General features: G+C 50.0%; 1 protein-coding gene across 1 annotated transcript in view; it reads left to right on the top strand.

Annotated features, from left to right (window-relative positions):
* Positions 1–15,488, top strand: part of WDR62 (WD repeat domain 62) — a 48,556-nt gene that overhangs the window by 26,289 nt on the left and 6,779 nt on the right. The window contains exons 12-21 of the mRNA XM_071219833.1: positions 1,320–1,411; positions 3,057–3,182; positions 6,536–6,603; positions 6,696–6,817; positions 7,670–7,745; positions 8,552–8,663; positions 8,759–8,822; positions 9,555–9,680; positions 10,692–10,819; positions 14,138–14,190. Of these exons, the coding sequence (XP_071075934.1) occupies positions 1,320–1,411; positions 3,057–3,182; positions 6,536–6,603; positions 6,696–6,817; positions 7,670–7,745; positions 8,552–8,663; positions 8,759–8,822; positions 9,555–9,680; positions 10,692–10,819; positions 14,138–14,190 (967 nt within the window). The remainder of the gene's footprint in view (positions 1–1,319; positions 1,412–3,056; positions 3,183–6,535; positions 6,604–6,695; positions 6,818–7,669; positions 7,746–8,551; positions 8,664–8,758; positions 8,823–9,554; positions 9,681–10,691; positions 10,820–14,137; positions 14,191–15,488) is intronic.

The raw sequence follows: 15,488 nt of genomic DNA, 5'->3' as shown, positions 1-15,488 counted from the left end.
CTGCACCTGCAGCTACTCATTGGGAATCAGGGGCTGTGAGTAGCAATCCTGTAAGCAGCCACCCCTGGGGACTTAAGCACAGAGCCTTCCAAAAGGACTAAGGTGAGGCTACTGGGACCTCAACAGCTGAGGCGTGTGAACTTTGCCTACAGAGTAGGCAGGCAAATTTGCATGACTCTAGGACAGGGTAACGCTTTACCAGCTGTGTGGCACCACTGCTGGACCATCAGAGAAGATGCCAGCTGGAGCTTGTGGGGTCCTGGTAGGCCTGGGAGAGGGGCCAGGAGGATGGGACATTTGAGGGCAGAGGTTTTTCAAGACGTTTCAGTAGATGCTGACAGCATATGAGCCCTGTCACAGGGGCCGGGTTTAAGTGGATGAATGACAGCTGTGACCACCTGGCGCTGGGGCTGTTGAGGGATGGAAAGGACCAGGGGGAACTGGAGAGCATGCCCTCAAAGTTGTTGTGTGTTCTCATTGTCCCAGAAGAACAGAAAGGGGGGTGGGGGGCGGTTTCCTGTGAAAATTCTATGGTTTTTAAAATGCTGACAACTGTTTGGATGTCAATCACTGCATGAGGCAAACCGAATGTATCAGTGGGCTGCTCACATTGATAGCACTCTGCCATAAATGGTGAAAGCAGTACCAAGGGCTACATGGGCATAGCACTCTTTCCCCGGGCTGGGCACTGGCCTGATGCTATGTTATCTCGACCAATTTAGTCCTCTCCCCGACCCTCCGACGTAAGTGCTGTTACAGCTCCATTTTCAGATGGGTTAATTGAGGTAAGAGGAGCTAAGTAACTGGGCACAGGCAGCGAGTAGAGAAACTGGGATGGTTGTCTCTTATTTCAACCCTGGATGATGTCTCGCTGTTTGCTTTCACTTGGAGAGAACGAGAAAAGTCTAGACTTGAGACTAAGAATGACAGATTGGAATTAGATGTTCCCACCCCTAGGTCCTATTTTTGAGTATGACCTCTGACCTCTAACCTCTAACCCCTGATCCCTGCTCCACTCCCCCTCCCCAGGGTTCACTTGTGAAACAGCTCTGCCCTAACCCTTGCTCTCCCCAGAGGACTGTCCTAGATCTGGCCCATGGAACCACAGGGGCTGGGTGCTCACTGAGGTACTCCCAGCTTTGGCACTGCTTCCTTTAAGATGGCAGGTTTCTAGATGATAACAGTGGTTCGGTATCTCTAAACTACTTCCCGATGTCAACTACCTGGCAGTGGCAGAGTGCCTGGGGTGGGAGCGGGGGTGGGAGCGGGGCTGGGAGGGCCCTCCAAGAAGGGTATAGTGGGCAGTGTGTGTCTCCCAGGATCCATGAGCTGCACTTCATGGATGAGCTGGTCAAGATGGAGGCCCACGATGCTGAGGTGCTATGCCTGGAGTACTCCAAGCCTGAGACTGGTGAGCCCCTGGCAGGGTGATGGGGGCGGGGTGGGAGGCAGGGGAATGGCCCCCCTGACGGAGCCATAGAGAGGGGTAGTTGGTATCTGGTAGAGCTGTGAGGGCTGTGAGTGACAGCTAGAAGTCCTGTATTTAGTAAGGGCCCCTGTCTCTGGACCCTGGGACCAAGGTGACTAGGACTTCAGGAAGCAAGACACTGGCAGGCAGGACTGCACTGGACTCACTTACCCTGGTGCCCAGTGCCCTGAACAGTGCACAGGCTAAAGAGGTGGGTGTCGAATGAGTGAATGTATGAATGAGTTCATCCTCTGCTAGTGAAGGCAGATTGACAGTGAAACTTGTTTAATGCCTACAGAAAAATTACAAGAATATTATAGTGAAAACCCACACGCTCTTTACCCAGATCCCCCAAGTTTTCTTTTTCTTTTAAAACCTATCTGACCCTGTGACTGTGTAATGAGTTTATCTGCTTCTCCTCTCCCCATCTCTGTGTTTGTGTGTGTACATACACGCACATAATACGATCACAGCGCATACATTCTCTTCTTTTCAGTTGCTAAACTATTTGAGGGTAAATTGCAGGCGTGATGCCCATTCGCCCTTAAATGCTTTTGTCAGCATTTCCTCGGAATGGGGACAACTGTTTACATGACCACAGGGCTCATCAAGTGTGGGAATTTTACTTTGATGCTGTGCTGTCGTCTATCTTACAGTCCTTACATTTTGCCAGTTGTCCCAATATTGTCCCTTTAGCACCTTTGTTTTTCCAACCCAGGTTCACACTTTAGTTGTCCTGGCTCTTTTGTCACCCTTATACTGGAGCATTTCCATACACTTAATTTGTCTTTATGACTTTGGCTTTCTGCAGAGTGTAGACCAGCCATTTTATAGAATTTCCTTCAATTTCGGTGTGTCTGTTTGTTTTCGTCATAATTTGATTTCAATGATACAGTCTTGGTTGGAACATAACTTAAGCAGAATTATGTCCTCATAACTCAGTGATCTTTTCCATGCTCTTCTTTCCTTCTTCCTTCATCTGCAGCCCCTGTCCCACCAAATTTTCTCTAAATTTCTTTTCATTCAGTGTACCTTTCCTGAGCTCCCTTCCACCTAAGGTCATATGTCAGGCCTCAGAAGTACCAGGTGACCAGTGTAGGCACTGTCTGAGGGGGCCAGCAGGAAAGGGGGAGAAGGAAGTGTGGCAGTGGGTAGGTAGTCAGTAGGGCCCGGACAAGGCCCCTGCAGCCAGAGCTCAGAGAGTGAAGGGGCAGTGTTTTCAGGAGGTGGAGACGTTGGCAGGACTTCACGTGGCACGCCAAGGAATTGGACTTGGTAGGAAGGAGTGCTGGGCTCTGCTAGGATGTCTGCCGTGGGCCCGAGTGAAGGAACCTCCAGGTGTACCTGAAGATTAATGCTCCCTGAACTGGTAGCATGGGATGTGAACTGCCAGGGTTTGGGGGCTCTGGGGAAAGATTACACAGAGCTGAGGGAGTGCCCCCCTTCTGGGTTTGGGGCAAGCTAATGGAAACTTATGGAACCAAAGACCCCTTCTTCAAGACTTGGAAAGCTTGGCCGTGCTGCTCTCCAGGAGGCCAATGCATCAAGTAGCCTCCGGGGAACCCAGGGCCACTCTCTCCACTCACAGGGTTGACCTTGCTGGCCTCGGCCAGTCGGGATCGCCTGATCCATGTGCTGAACGTGGAGAAGAGCTACAACCTGGAGCAGACCCTGGACGACCATTCCTCCTCCATCACGGCCATCAAGTTTGCAGGTGAGCCCCTTCCTTCCCGCTTCCAGCACCTCCTTACATGTGTTCCTTTGGCAACAGCAAAAACTCTCTTTAGCTTAAACAAAGAACAGGAGAAGCAAGCTCTGGGTTCGGGCACAGCTGGAGCCAAAGGTCGAATTTTTTAAATTACCAGGACTGTCTCCTCTGTTAGCTGTGCCTTTCTCTGGAGGACAGGATCTTGGTTGTCACTGGGCCACTGGAAAGAGATTTCCCCTTTTCCTATTCATTTTGGCCAAAAGTGGGAGCTGACTTTCCTCCTGCTGGTTTGCGGCACGTGCTCTTTCCAGAAGAGTTACCGGTGCCAGGGCTTCGGGGCGTTCTCTTTGGCCAGGTTCTCGTGCCCAGCCACCGCCCACCTCCACTCCTGATCTAGGAGGACTGGCATTAGATGAGTGCTGGTCCCCCAAGAGAAATCAAGGAGCCAATCCTGCGAGAGGGCAGGATGGGCACTGGTGCTTTGGCAGAAAATAGGTGACAGTGACCATTGCTGGAGGCTAATTCTTTGCTGGGGCATTATCCTTGTACCATCCCAGCAGTTATGCCCCTCCTTACCCCATGTTACAGCCAGAGTCACACAGCTAGTAGATACAGGCCTAGGATCTTACCTAAGGCTGTTCTCCAAAGTCCGGGCTCAACCAGGTCATCAAAGGGATTCCTCCAGGACTGAAAAGATTCAGTATGTAGATCCCTGGCCCTAAGGGTTCCCAAGGGGAGGCGAGGCAGGCCCTGTGGGGTGCAACTGACCAGAACCCAAGAACATGTTCAAAACTCTATTTAAGAAGATTATATTCATGGGAAGAATAATACATTCATGCGCGGTAAGTTCTTGACTATGAAGTGTTTTCCATATATAATTTTGCGACTGAGAATGCATTAATGTCTCTTGGTCCTCCCGACTCCCTGCCCTGCCTCTCTCTAGCTAAGGTGATAGGGAGCTGGGAAAAAATCAGTTAACAATGTTTGATGTGTCTTGATGAAGGCCTAACAAAAGTTGATCCGCTAAAACTTCTCAGACATCCTTAAAGACCTGTTTGGCCCTGGCCTGTGTGGCTCGGTGGGTTGGAGCGTCATCCCGTAACTGAAGGGTTGCAGGTTTGATTCCCGGTTGAGGCACATACCTAGGCTGTGGGTTCGATCCCCGGTCGGGGCACATACCTAGAGTGCGATTTCAATCCCTGGTCCAGGCGCGTGCAAATCCCCCATCTGGGCTCTCTCACATTGGTGTTTCTCTCTCTCCCTTCCTAAACAATGAAAAAGTGTCCTTGAGTGAGGATAAATAATAATAATAATTTTTTTTAAAGCTGTTCATTCCATCAGCTAGAGGTAGTTAGAGCAAATCTGGCAGTTTGGCCCCAGTGACCTCACCTTTAATGAATGGTCTAGATCCAAGAGAGGAGGTGACTGGCCCAGGGGGTGGCCCCGAAGTTGGTCCTTTGGGCCACCTTCTGAAGGGTGTAGGCCTTCGTTAGAGCCCCAGCCAGCCTGAGAGGATGCAGCTCCTAAACCCGGCTCCTGACTGCTTTGCTCTGCGGGGCTGGCTCACTTGGGGGTTACGCTCAAAACAGTGATAGTCAGCATAAACTGGGCACCCGTCAGTCCGAACCTATCTGAAGCTGCCCTGCTAAATAAGGACTCAGTCTTTTAACTCTCTTCTGTGCATCATGTCCAAAAACTGGATACAGAACATAGGTTACCGAATACAGTCACGCAGCACGTGACGTTTTGGTCAATGACAGGCTGCCTGTACTAAGGCGGTCCCATAACATTATAATGTAGCTGGAAATTTTCTATCACCTAGTGACATCGTAGCCAACGTAATGTCACAGTGCAACGCAGGTCATAGTACTCATGTGTTTGTGGCGGTGCTGATGCAAGCAAACCTGTGCTGCCAGTCGTGCAAAAGCATAGCACGTATGATTACGTACAGTACGTAATGCTTGATAATAATGGTAGACAAATATGTACTGGCTCGTGTATTTACTATGCCTCTAATCGTTATTTTAGCATGTACTCTTTCTACCTATAAAACAAAGTTTGCTACAAAACAGTATGGTGTGTTACACTGGCAGCAACCTCATCATCTCGTATTTACTGAGTCTCTTGACCCTGTCATTTCCTCTAGCGCTTGATTTAATCTTGTGTTGTTCTGTGTAGTAACATGCTGTACAGGCTTGTAGCCTAGGAGCAATGGGCTATTCCATATAACCTAGGTATGTAGTAGGCTCTCCCGTCTAGGTTTGTGTAAGTGCACTCTGTGACGTTATCACAACACCAAAATCGCCTCACGACACATTTCTCAGAACACATCCCCATTGTTAAGTGGTGCCCGACTGCAGTACAGTGAACACCACATCAATCTGTAGTCAGTAGGTATGAACTGGAGCGCACACACACACCCATATTTGTTTATAGCCAGCAACTGTTATGATTGTTTGTGGTCCTAACATTGCCAAATGCTTGGATCTACCAGGTTAAGAAGCGAAACATTACCAGTAACTTACAGGCCCTCTCTGGGTCTCTCCCTCTCCCTCACAGGGCTCACTCCCGTCTGTGAGCCAGTGACTCCTGCTTGAGCAGCATCCTCGCTTGCATGTCAGGCCTGGACTCTCTCAGACGTCTTGTCATGAAGGAGCAGCATCTGTTGTACTAAGCTTCTAAAAGTTTATTTTGTCTTTTCATTTTCACCACAACTCTGTGAGGTATTTGTACTGTTATTCTTACTCTATAAAGAAAGAAGAAGAAGAAGAAAAGTGCTTACCAGGTGGCAGCCACTGTTCAAGGGTTTCACACGATTTCTCGGGGCAGGGGCTGTTATAGGCCCATTTTATACAGGCTGGAAGCTGAGGTTCAGAGAAGAAGCTGGTTTCAGAGCACAGTGTTTAACCAGAGAACGCCTGACTTCAGTCCTGGCCCTGTCCTGACTCTCTGTGCACCCTGGGACAAGGCCTGTGTGACTCAGCCCCTGGGTCGCATGTGTACGATGGAGTGGCTAGTGAGCAGTCAGGAAGAGGGAGGCACAGGTAGAGCGGGGCCTGGCCTGAGGTATGTGTGCGTGTTCTGATCTTGATCGCATGAGCCTCCCCGTGTCTGCCTGTCTTAGACATGCAGCCCCTTCTGTGTCCTTGGCCTTTGTTTCCCTATCTGCCCTTGCTCTGCAGGGGCCTCCCTTTCAAGTGCCCCATGTGCTCCTCCTCACACACACAGCTCACATCTTACAGACTCCTACCTGCACCCAGCAACCACCTCACCTCTGGGAAGCCCTCCCTGAACCCCAGCTGAGTTCCCTCACGGTGGTGGCCCAGCCCTATGTAATACACCGCTGCCTCTTCTTCCAGGTGACAGAAACATCCAGATGATCAGCTGTGGGGCTGACAAGAGCATCTACTTTCGCAGTGCCCAGCGGGTAGCGTGGGGTGGCCTTCTTGGGGGCTGGGGTGGGGGGGGGGGGTGGCGCTTGTCACAGCTGTCCTTTGAGGGTCCTGCCTGCCCTGCCAGGGCTCGGATGGCCTCCACTTTGTCCGTACCCACCATGTGGCAGAGAAGACCACCTTGTATGACATGGACATTGACATTACCCAGAAGTACGTGGCTGTGGCCTGCCAGGACCGCAACGTGAGGTGAGGAGCTGCCCTGGGCCCTTTGTCAGCCTGGCCTGGGCTGCTTTATGAGTGGGGCCTGGCCGAGTCTGTTTTCTCATGCACTGTCTGCTCCCTTTCCCCCTGCTCATCTGGTCCCTGAGAGGCTGAGTGACTGGAGGGACCCAGCAGGTGTTTCTTAGGAGCTGGTCTCACCTGGGCGTAGCCTCCAGATCAGCAGAGGGTCCCTTCTGGCTCTCCAGAAGCCTATGTGGGGTGACTGAGAGGTGCCGATGTGGCTCATAAACGTATTCATTCACCTACATTACCCTAGCACCTGTCTGGGATGGACAGTGCAGGAGTAACAGCAGTAAGCAAGGCATCCCCAGGCCCTGCCTTCACAGAGCCCATAGTCCAGTGGAGGAGAGATGGACACTTCACCAGAGAGTGACAACTTGGCGTGGTCAGGGCTGGGATGGGGATAGACCAAGGGGTTGGGGGCCCTGGGGCGATACCTGACCCCACCTCTGCTTGATGGAAGGAATGACTGAGCTGAGACTCTGAAGGCCACGAAGGATTGAGCCAAGGGTGGGGAGGGAGTATGTAAAGGACACGGCATGTGCAAAGAGGTTCTCCACCTCCTTCAACCGCTCATTCAAATTGGGTGCCAGGCACTCAGCTCGCTCTGTGGCAGGGGAGATGGACATTAGTTCAACAGACACCCTAATGCGTAACTTCCATGGCCTGAGCCTGAGACGGTGTCTCATTCTCTGAGATAGGGTTTCAGTCCAGGCATCAAATGGGGGATAAGAGGTGGCAGTGGCCTTCCAGGGGCGAGGACGGGGGGCGGGTGGGCAGATCCATGTTGGCCATGTTCTGTGACCGCCTCCCCAGAGTCTATAACACCATGAATGGAAAGCAGAAGAAATGCTACAAGGGCTCCCAAGGCGACGAAGGGTCCCTGCTGAAGGTGAGGACCCAGGGCCCCTGGGGTGAAAACTATACACGGACTCCACACACAAGGCTCCCCTTTGTGTCTGCTGTCCTGATGAGCCACCTTAGACCTGTGTCCTCCTTGGCACCTGATTAAAGGATCACATGCTGGCCAGCCACCCACTCTGGCCTGGCTGACCAAGGGTGCTCGGGAGCTAGGGGTGGCCCAGACTGCTTCACCTTTATTTACTGAGTCCTTCTCTTGGCGGGGCCATTTTAAGTGGTTTCCATTTTGAGTGGCAACAGAGTATGGTGGGAAGACTCAAAGAGTCCTGGGCTCCCTTGCCTGGCGTGTCTCCTGCCTGTGTTATCCAGGCCAAGGCAGGGACCTTCTCAGAGCCTCTGGACTAATTAAGAGTTCAGGCTCCAGGGTCAGAATCCCCCCCCCTCCCCGCCACAGCTCTGTGTTAGGCTGACTGTGACCCCAGGCAAGCGCTGCCTGTCGAGTGTGGCTCATCATCAGTAAAACGCAAGTACAAAGAGTTTCTGTCATAGGGTTGTTGTGTGGAGGAGATAAGTTACACACACACAGTGCTGAGCACAGGGCCTGGCTGCCATCGGTACCGGTGCTGTGTTTGTTAGTTTTTTTACCTGTGCGATGGGAGCAGGAGCTCCTACCCTACCAAGGGTGTGTTTGTGAGGGCTCTCCGGGATGAGCCCATGTACCAAGTGTCCAGCTCAAGGGTGGTCCTCAATCAGTGGGGACTGGAACCTTTGACCTGGGCCTCACCATAGGGAAGAAGCAGGCTGCGTAAAGCATCACTTGCATTCTCTCCTCGGCAGGTCCACGTGGACCCCTCAGGCACCTTCCTAGCCACAAGCTGCTCTGACAAAAGCATCTCAGTGATTGACTTTTACTCGGGCGAGTGCGTGGCCAAGATGTTTGGCCATTCTGGTGGGTGTGCCTCCCTGCTTGGGACATCTCCTCACCCGCCCCCACACAGCCTTCTGACTAAGAAGGTCAGCGCAGCTTCTCTGCTCTGCTTCTAGAAATCGTCACTGGCATGAAGTTCACCTACGACGGTCGTCACTTGATCACAGTATCCGGAGACAGGTGGGAAAGGCCTAGAGGCTGCCCCTGGCTGACCTCCCTCTGGGAGTGCGTGGGATCTACACTGTGGGGAGAGCAGGGGCTTAGACCCTGGGAATACCACGCTTACAACCTGCCTGCGCAGAGAGTTCTTCTGAGTGTTCCAGCTTTCTCTCTCCTTGGACAGCACGCACCTTGGTGTCACAGCCGGCCCTGAGTTCAAATCCCAGATGTGCTACTTATTTACCTTTACCTGTGACCTTGAGCAGGTCATTTCCCCTCCCTGAGCTTCTTCAGTTGGTTCCTTTGTAAGAGAGTTGATACCATTTACCTTGAAAATTGTATGATGAGAATTAAATGAGATGGTTATATATGTCATCCGGATATATTTCCTTATGTAAATTATATGTGTAATCATTTATAATAAATATAATAAATAAATTCCTTAGCACGTGGTTGGTACCCGAGGAAGTCCCTTTTCTCACTCCCTTCAGTTTACTACCCTGCTTCCTCACAACCCCTTTCCTCGGTCTGGAGGCCCTCAGAGCAGGTCCTGGTTAGCTGGGGTGCCCTGGAGCCCCCACCCAGGATGCAGACCTGACGTGGTCGGGAGCCCCTGCACTAAGCTGATGGGTTGTATTTTCTGGGAGGTACCAGGGAATGGGGTCTTGGCTGTGATGACGGAGGTGGCCTCAGTCAGATGACTTTCGTAGTCAGTGTTTCTGACCCTTCCACATCTCGCTTTGGCCTCTACAGCTGTGTGTTCATCTGGCACCTGGGCCCAGAGATCACCAACTGCATGAAGCGGCACTTGCTGGAAATTGACCATCAGGAGCAGCGGCAGCAGAACACAAAGGATGGGAAGTGGAGCAGCCACCCCAGGTCCTAGCAGCCACCTGCACATCTCCTATCTCTCCTTCCCCAGAGGAATATTTTCCTACTCTAGGCCCCAACAGGCATGATGCTGGGGAGAGAGCCATAGCCAAGACAGCCCCGGGCCTTGCCTTTTGTACACCCTCGGGGAGGAGATGGACTTTGAATACAAAGTTATAATAACACATATGAGAAGGGTTTTGGAGCGGAAAAGCAAAGTACTTGGAGAGCCTGTGAGTACTGTGATGCAGGAAGCCCCCAGGAGGCTGTGGAGACCAGAGGATGCCCCTGACCCAGGAGGGAAGTGGTCAGGGAAGGGTCCAGTGGCATTGAGATGCCTTCTTACTCTTCAAAGTTCTTATGCTTGTCAGACCACTTTTATTTGGAGTGAATTTATGGTCTAGTTTTTTTATTTGGGATTCTCGGTTTTAGTGGCAGATTGTAGGTTTTCCTCTCTCCTGCCCATGGAGCCGTCCCTTGTCTCTCTGTCTTGAGGCTTTGTCATTGCCTCCCCGTGGGGACCAGGCCTTGACATGTGCTGCCTATCCTGCAGTGGGCTTGGAGGCATTGTAGATAGAGGCACCAAGGGAGAGAGCAGCTACCTTTGGCTCTCGATTTTGAGTCTCACACCCTACCCTGGGGCCGGAGCAGGGTCCTGGCTCCAGTGCCCACCTTGTGTCAAGCATGTAGTCTCCTGTACTCCAAAGGAGCTAAAGTCTCATCACTACCCCCTACTTCCCCAGACAGATCCCAGCAGCTCAGTACTCAAGCCCCACTATCTGCTTTGCTTTTCAAAGATCCCATTGATGTGGCCTTCGGTGTTTCTTATTTTTTGAACCCCGCCTTTCTTATATCTCGTTTGTTATGGTCATATATTTCTAGCAGGGTGGGTGTGGCAGGTGAGACCTCCCAGCACCATATTTTCATGTGGAACCTAGCACAGGGCCCTGGCCCTACGTAGATCCCTCTAGAACCCCATTTACCTATTTTTCTCCTTGCCTTCCTCATTCCTGGCTTCAGGCAGGAGACATACACATCCAGCAAGATCTGCTCCCTAAGCCCTGGAGAGCAGACAGAGGATGAGCTGGAGGAAGAGTGTGAACCTGAAGAGTTGCCGAAGACACCATCCAAAGAGAGCTTGGATCCAGGTTGGGAAACCGACCCATCCAAAGGAGCCCTCACTTGACCTCTGTCAGTGTAGGGGTCGAGGCTGGGTTTCACCCACTATTTCGTTTTCAGCACCTGGCACATACTGAAGCTCAGTAATCATACTGGTCGGGACTCCCTCAGTGTAATAGCAACCAGACTGTCATTGGTGTAGCTAGAAAAAGAATTTATTGGTTCATGTACCTGAAAATTTGAGAGGATGGCTTCAGGCATAGCTGGATCCAGGTAGTCAAGTGATGTTAGAGGAGCGTATTTATTTTCTATGTTTTGGCTCTACTTTTCTCCACATTGGCTTTGCTGTCAGACAGACTTCCTTTCCTGGGAGGGAGGGATGTAAAGAGGATGTCCCAGGGAAAAACAGAGCATGTTAACCAGAAGACAGAACAGATTTTGTTGTTCAGGCAAAAAGGGAGAGTAGTAGCTTAATGACTTTATAAAAGGCCAGACTCTCTATAAATTTCTACTCCTCTGCATAGCGCCTTGGCTGGCATAGGTCCTCATGGTTGCAAGATGGCTGCTTAAGTTCCAGGCATCAGAGGCGTGGTTGAATAGGACATTTCCTCCTAGACTATCCTTTGGAAAGGAACATGTTCCACCCTCGCTGGTGCGGCTCGGTGGTTTGAGTGCCAGACTGCAAGCCGAAGGGTTGCTTGTTTGATTCCTGGTCAAGGCATGTGCCTGGGTTGCAGGTTCCATCCCAGGTCAGGGCACATGCACAAGGCAAGCTGATGAGTGGTTCTCTCACATCGATGTTTCTGTCCTTCTTTCTCCCTCCCTTCCCCTCTCTCTAAAAAATAAATGATACCTTTAGAGGGAGAGAGGGAGAGGGAGAGGGAGAAAGAAAGGAATATTTTCCCAGAAGCCCCTGACAGGCTTCTCTCAGGTCCCACTGGCCATGATTGCTCCAGCTATGAGAGAGGCTAGGAACAGTGATCAGCGCTAGGTGCTTTCAACAAGGGTCGCAGATGGCTGATTGCTAGGCAACAGCAATGTGAGAGTTCAGCCTTGGAAAAAAATCAGGATGGGTAAGTTAATGTTCTTTGTCTCCACCCTTACTCCTGGTCCAATGTCCTCTCCAGGGTGACCGACCACTCTTTAAAAAAAAATTTTTTTAATGTATTTTATCGATTTTGCTGTTACAGCTGTCCCAATTTTTCCCCCTTTGCCCCACTACACCCTGTACCCCACTTCTGTCCAGCAATCCCTTCCCTTAGTTCACGTCCATGGGTCATGCATATAAGTTCTTTGGCTACAATTTGTACTTCTTAACCCCTGCTCCTTTTCTCCCATTCTCCTGCACCACCGCTCCTTCCTCCCTCCACAGGATAGCCCTCCATATCTACGATTCTGTTCCTGCTCTGCTTGTTTGCTTAGGTTTTTAGATTCAGTTGTTGATACTTGTGCATGTGTTGCCATTTTAATGTTCATCGTTTTGGTCTTCTTTTTCTTATATAGTTCCCTTTAGTGTTGCATAGAAGAATGGCTTGGTGGTGTTGAACTCCTTTAGCTTGTCCTTATCTGGGGAGCACTTTATCTGCCCTTCCATTCTAAATGATAGCTTTACTGTATAGATGTAGGTCCTTGCTTTTCATCACTTTGAATACTTCTTGCCAGTCCCTTCTAGCCTGTAAACTATCTTTTGAGAAATCATCTGACAGTCTTACGGGGACTCCTTCGTAGGTAACTGTCTGCTTTTTCTCTTGCTGCTTCTAAGATTATCTCTTTATCTTTAACCTTTGGCATTTGAATAATGATGTGTCTTGGTGTGGTCCTCTTTGGGCCCACCTTGTCTGGGACTCTTCTTGCTTCCTGGACTTGTGTGTCTGTTTCCTTTACCAAATTAGGGAAGTTTTCCTTCATTATCTTTTCAAATAAGTTTTCAATTTCTAGCTCTTCCTGTTCTCCTTCTGGCACCCCTATGGTTCAGATGCTGGTACGTTTGCAGATGTCCCAGAGGCTCCTTACTCTATTCTTGTTTTTTTGAAAATTTTTTTCTTCTTGCTGTTCTGATTGAATGTTTTTTTTTTTTCTTCCTTATGTTCCAAATCGTTGGTTTGAATCTCGGCTTCATCTTCTCCACTGTTGGTTCCCTGTAGATTTTTCTTTATTTCACTTAATGCAACCTTCATTTCTGCCTGGGTCTTTTTTATGCTATTGCAGTACCCAATGATTTCTTTGAGCATCCTGATCACCAGTGTTTTGAATTGTGCATCTGATAGGTTGTTTATCTCCATTTCATTTAGTTCTTTTCCTTTTTAGGAGTTTTGTTCTGTTCTTTCCTTTGATCCACATTTCTTAGTCTCCTCAGTTTGGCAGCCTCCCTGTGTTTGTTTCTGTGTATTAGGTAGAGCTGCTTTGACTCCCTGTCTTAGTAGCATGGCCTATTGTAGAAAAGGCACCCATTTGGATGAATGTGGCTCCTCAAAGTCCTTGGTTGTCGGACTTCCATACAGCTCGATTTTCTGACGAACCTGCGTGATGTTTGATTTGTAGTTTAGTTGTAATTTTTGCTACAGTTGTGCGAGGAGGCGAAGCATGTTTACCTGCGCCTCCATCTTGGCCGGAAGTCTCTTCGTCTGCCCACTGCTGGCGGGGTGGAGGGGTGACCACTTTTATCAGTTTCATGTAAATCTTTATAGGACTTTTCCTGAACATTATATACATAGTATATATCCATAGGAAACACATATTTATGTCCATAAATGGTAGTGTACTACAGATATTGTTCTGTATCTTTTCCCTCTCAGTAGTATCTTATCCACCTGTACGTTGATGGAATCCAAGCAGAGGCCTCCCTCTTTTGACCAGGGGCATAGTAGGGTATTTTAAGTTATTCCCTCCGGGTGGGCGTCTAGGTTTTTTCCAACTTTACACTGTTGTGAAGGAAGCTAAATGCCTGGGCCTCCTCTTTGGGCATGTGTGAGAGCGTTTCTCCAGGACAGAGGCCAAGAACTGGCACTGCTGGGCCCTGGCGTTGGTATACTTTTTCTTCTAAAAGAGAGCCCCGGGGGCCCTCCTTACTGCCCCCTCCCCAGCAGTCAGTGTTAAGCCCTTCTTTCCCCCATATTTTTGCCAGCATTTGGTAGTATGAAGCATTTTAATTTGGTCAGATCTTAGGGGTAAAACATTACATCCCATTGTGTAAACGTGCATTTCCCTGACAATTAGTGAGGCCGGACATCTTTTGATACGTCTGTGGATTCCTATAGTGTTTGGAGGGTTGCCTGTTTATGTTTGTTACCCATTTGTCTGTGGGGTTGTTTATTCTCTTTTTTTATGGATTCCATGTGTCTCTTCAGATCCTCAGTGCCTGCTGACCAACGGCAAGCTGCCACTCTGGGCGAAGCGGCTGGTGAGTCTGGGATGCCTGGGGGCCGGCAAGGTAAGGGTACCCTCCTCCATGCTCTTGTTTCTTCTAGGAGCACTTCCCCTCCTACATCTCTCTTTTCCCTGGAGAACCCTATCACCCTTCTAGTCTCAGCTTAGATAGTCCTTCATCCATGCAACATGCATTTACTGAGCACCTACCCTCTGCTAGGCATTGTTCTGGCCATGAGACGCAGCAATAAACAAGGCAGACAAACTTTCTTCCTTCGCAAGCTCATTTTCTTGCGTGGGAGATGGACAATATCCACAGTAACCTAGGTGCTATGGAGGGGAAAAAAATATTGAGAAGGAAAATAAGGACTATTAGGGGAGGGGTGACAATTTTAGGGTGAACAGAAAAGGCTTCCCTGGGAAGATGATATTTGAGCAGAGTTGAAGTGAGAAATGCAGATCCTGGGAAAGAATTTTGCAGGCAGAGAGACCAGTTCGCAAGGGCAACGGCCATGGGGCAGGATTGTGCTTAGCATGTTTGAGAAACTTCAGGGGCACTGAGGTGCCTGGATTGAGGGTGGGTAAGGGGTAGAATGAAAGGAGGGCTCAGCGGGGCAGTGGGGGCCAGATGGTGCGGGGCCAAGTGGGTCACGATGCACTCCCTCGATACTCCTTGTTGTCCTTCCCCACTTATTTTTTTCCCCACTGCACTGAGTGAGATGGAGACAAGGGGGGCGGGGGGGCTCAGCGCCGAGGATGGCCATGATCTAACTCAGGTGTTAACAGGTCCCTGTGGCTGCTTGCTGGAAACAGTTTCTGAGAGGGAAGCAGGGGTCCTAGGGAATAGACTGCTGAGATAATCCAAGCAGGAGAGAGATTGGAGGCTGGACCAGGAAGAAGAAAAAATGGTTGGATTCTAGAGGGATTTTGAAAGTGGAGCCAAATGATTGGATCATGAGAGGAAGAGAGAGATCCAGATGGTGTTAATATTGAACTAATGATCATTATCTTGGAAGAGAGGCAGACCAGGAGCTAACAGGTTAGAAGCTGGTAGCAGAATCCTAAACCCGAGGTTGGAGCAATGTCAGCCCTCAGATCAAAGCCTACAGGGAAATACTCCCCTGCCATCCCCTTCCCTGCAGACGGGACAGGGTCAGGGTATGTGGACATGCTCTCTCAGGCCCCCGAGCTTCCCCTTATCAGTGCGTGTTACAATTGGAATTACATTCAACAGGTACTCACTGTACACTTACTTTGTGTGGGCTTTGTTCTGAGTCTTTTATATCTATTATCTCATTTAATTCTCATTGAGGTAGGGGCTGTTCCTATCCC

This window comes from Desmodus rotundus, chromosome 12 (assembly GCF_022682495.2).
Source record: "Desmodus rotundus isolate HL8 chromosome 12, HLdesRot8A.1, whole genome shotgun sequence".
In the NCBI taxonomy this organism is placed as follows: Eukaryota; Metazoa; Chordata; class Mammalia; order Chiroptera; family Phyllostomidae; genus Desmodus; species Desmodus rotundus.
Note: the sequence above shows the minus strand (reverse complement) of the source record. Positions and strands in the feature narration are given on the sequence as shown.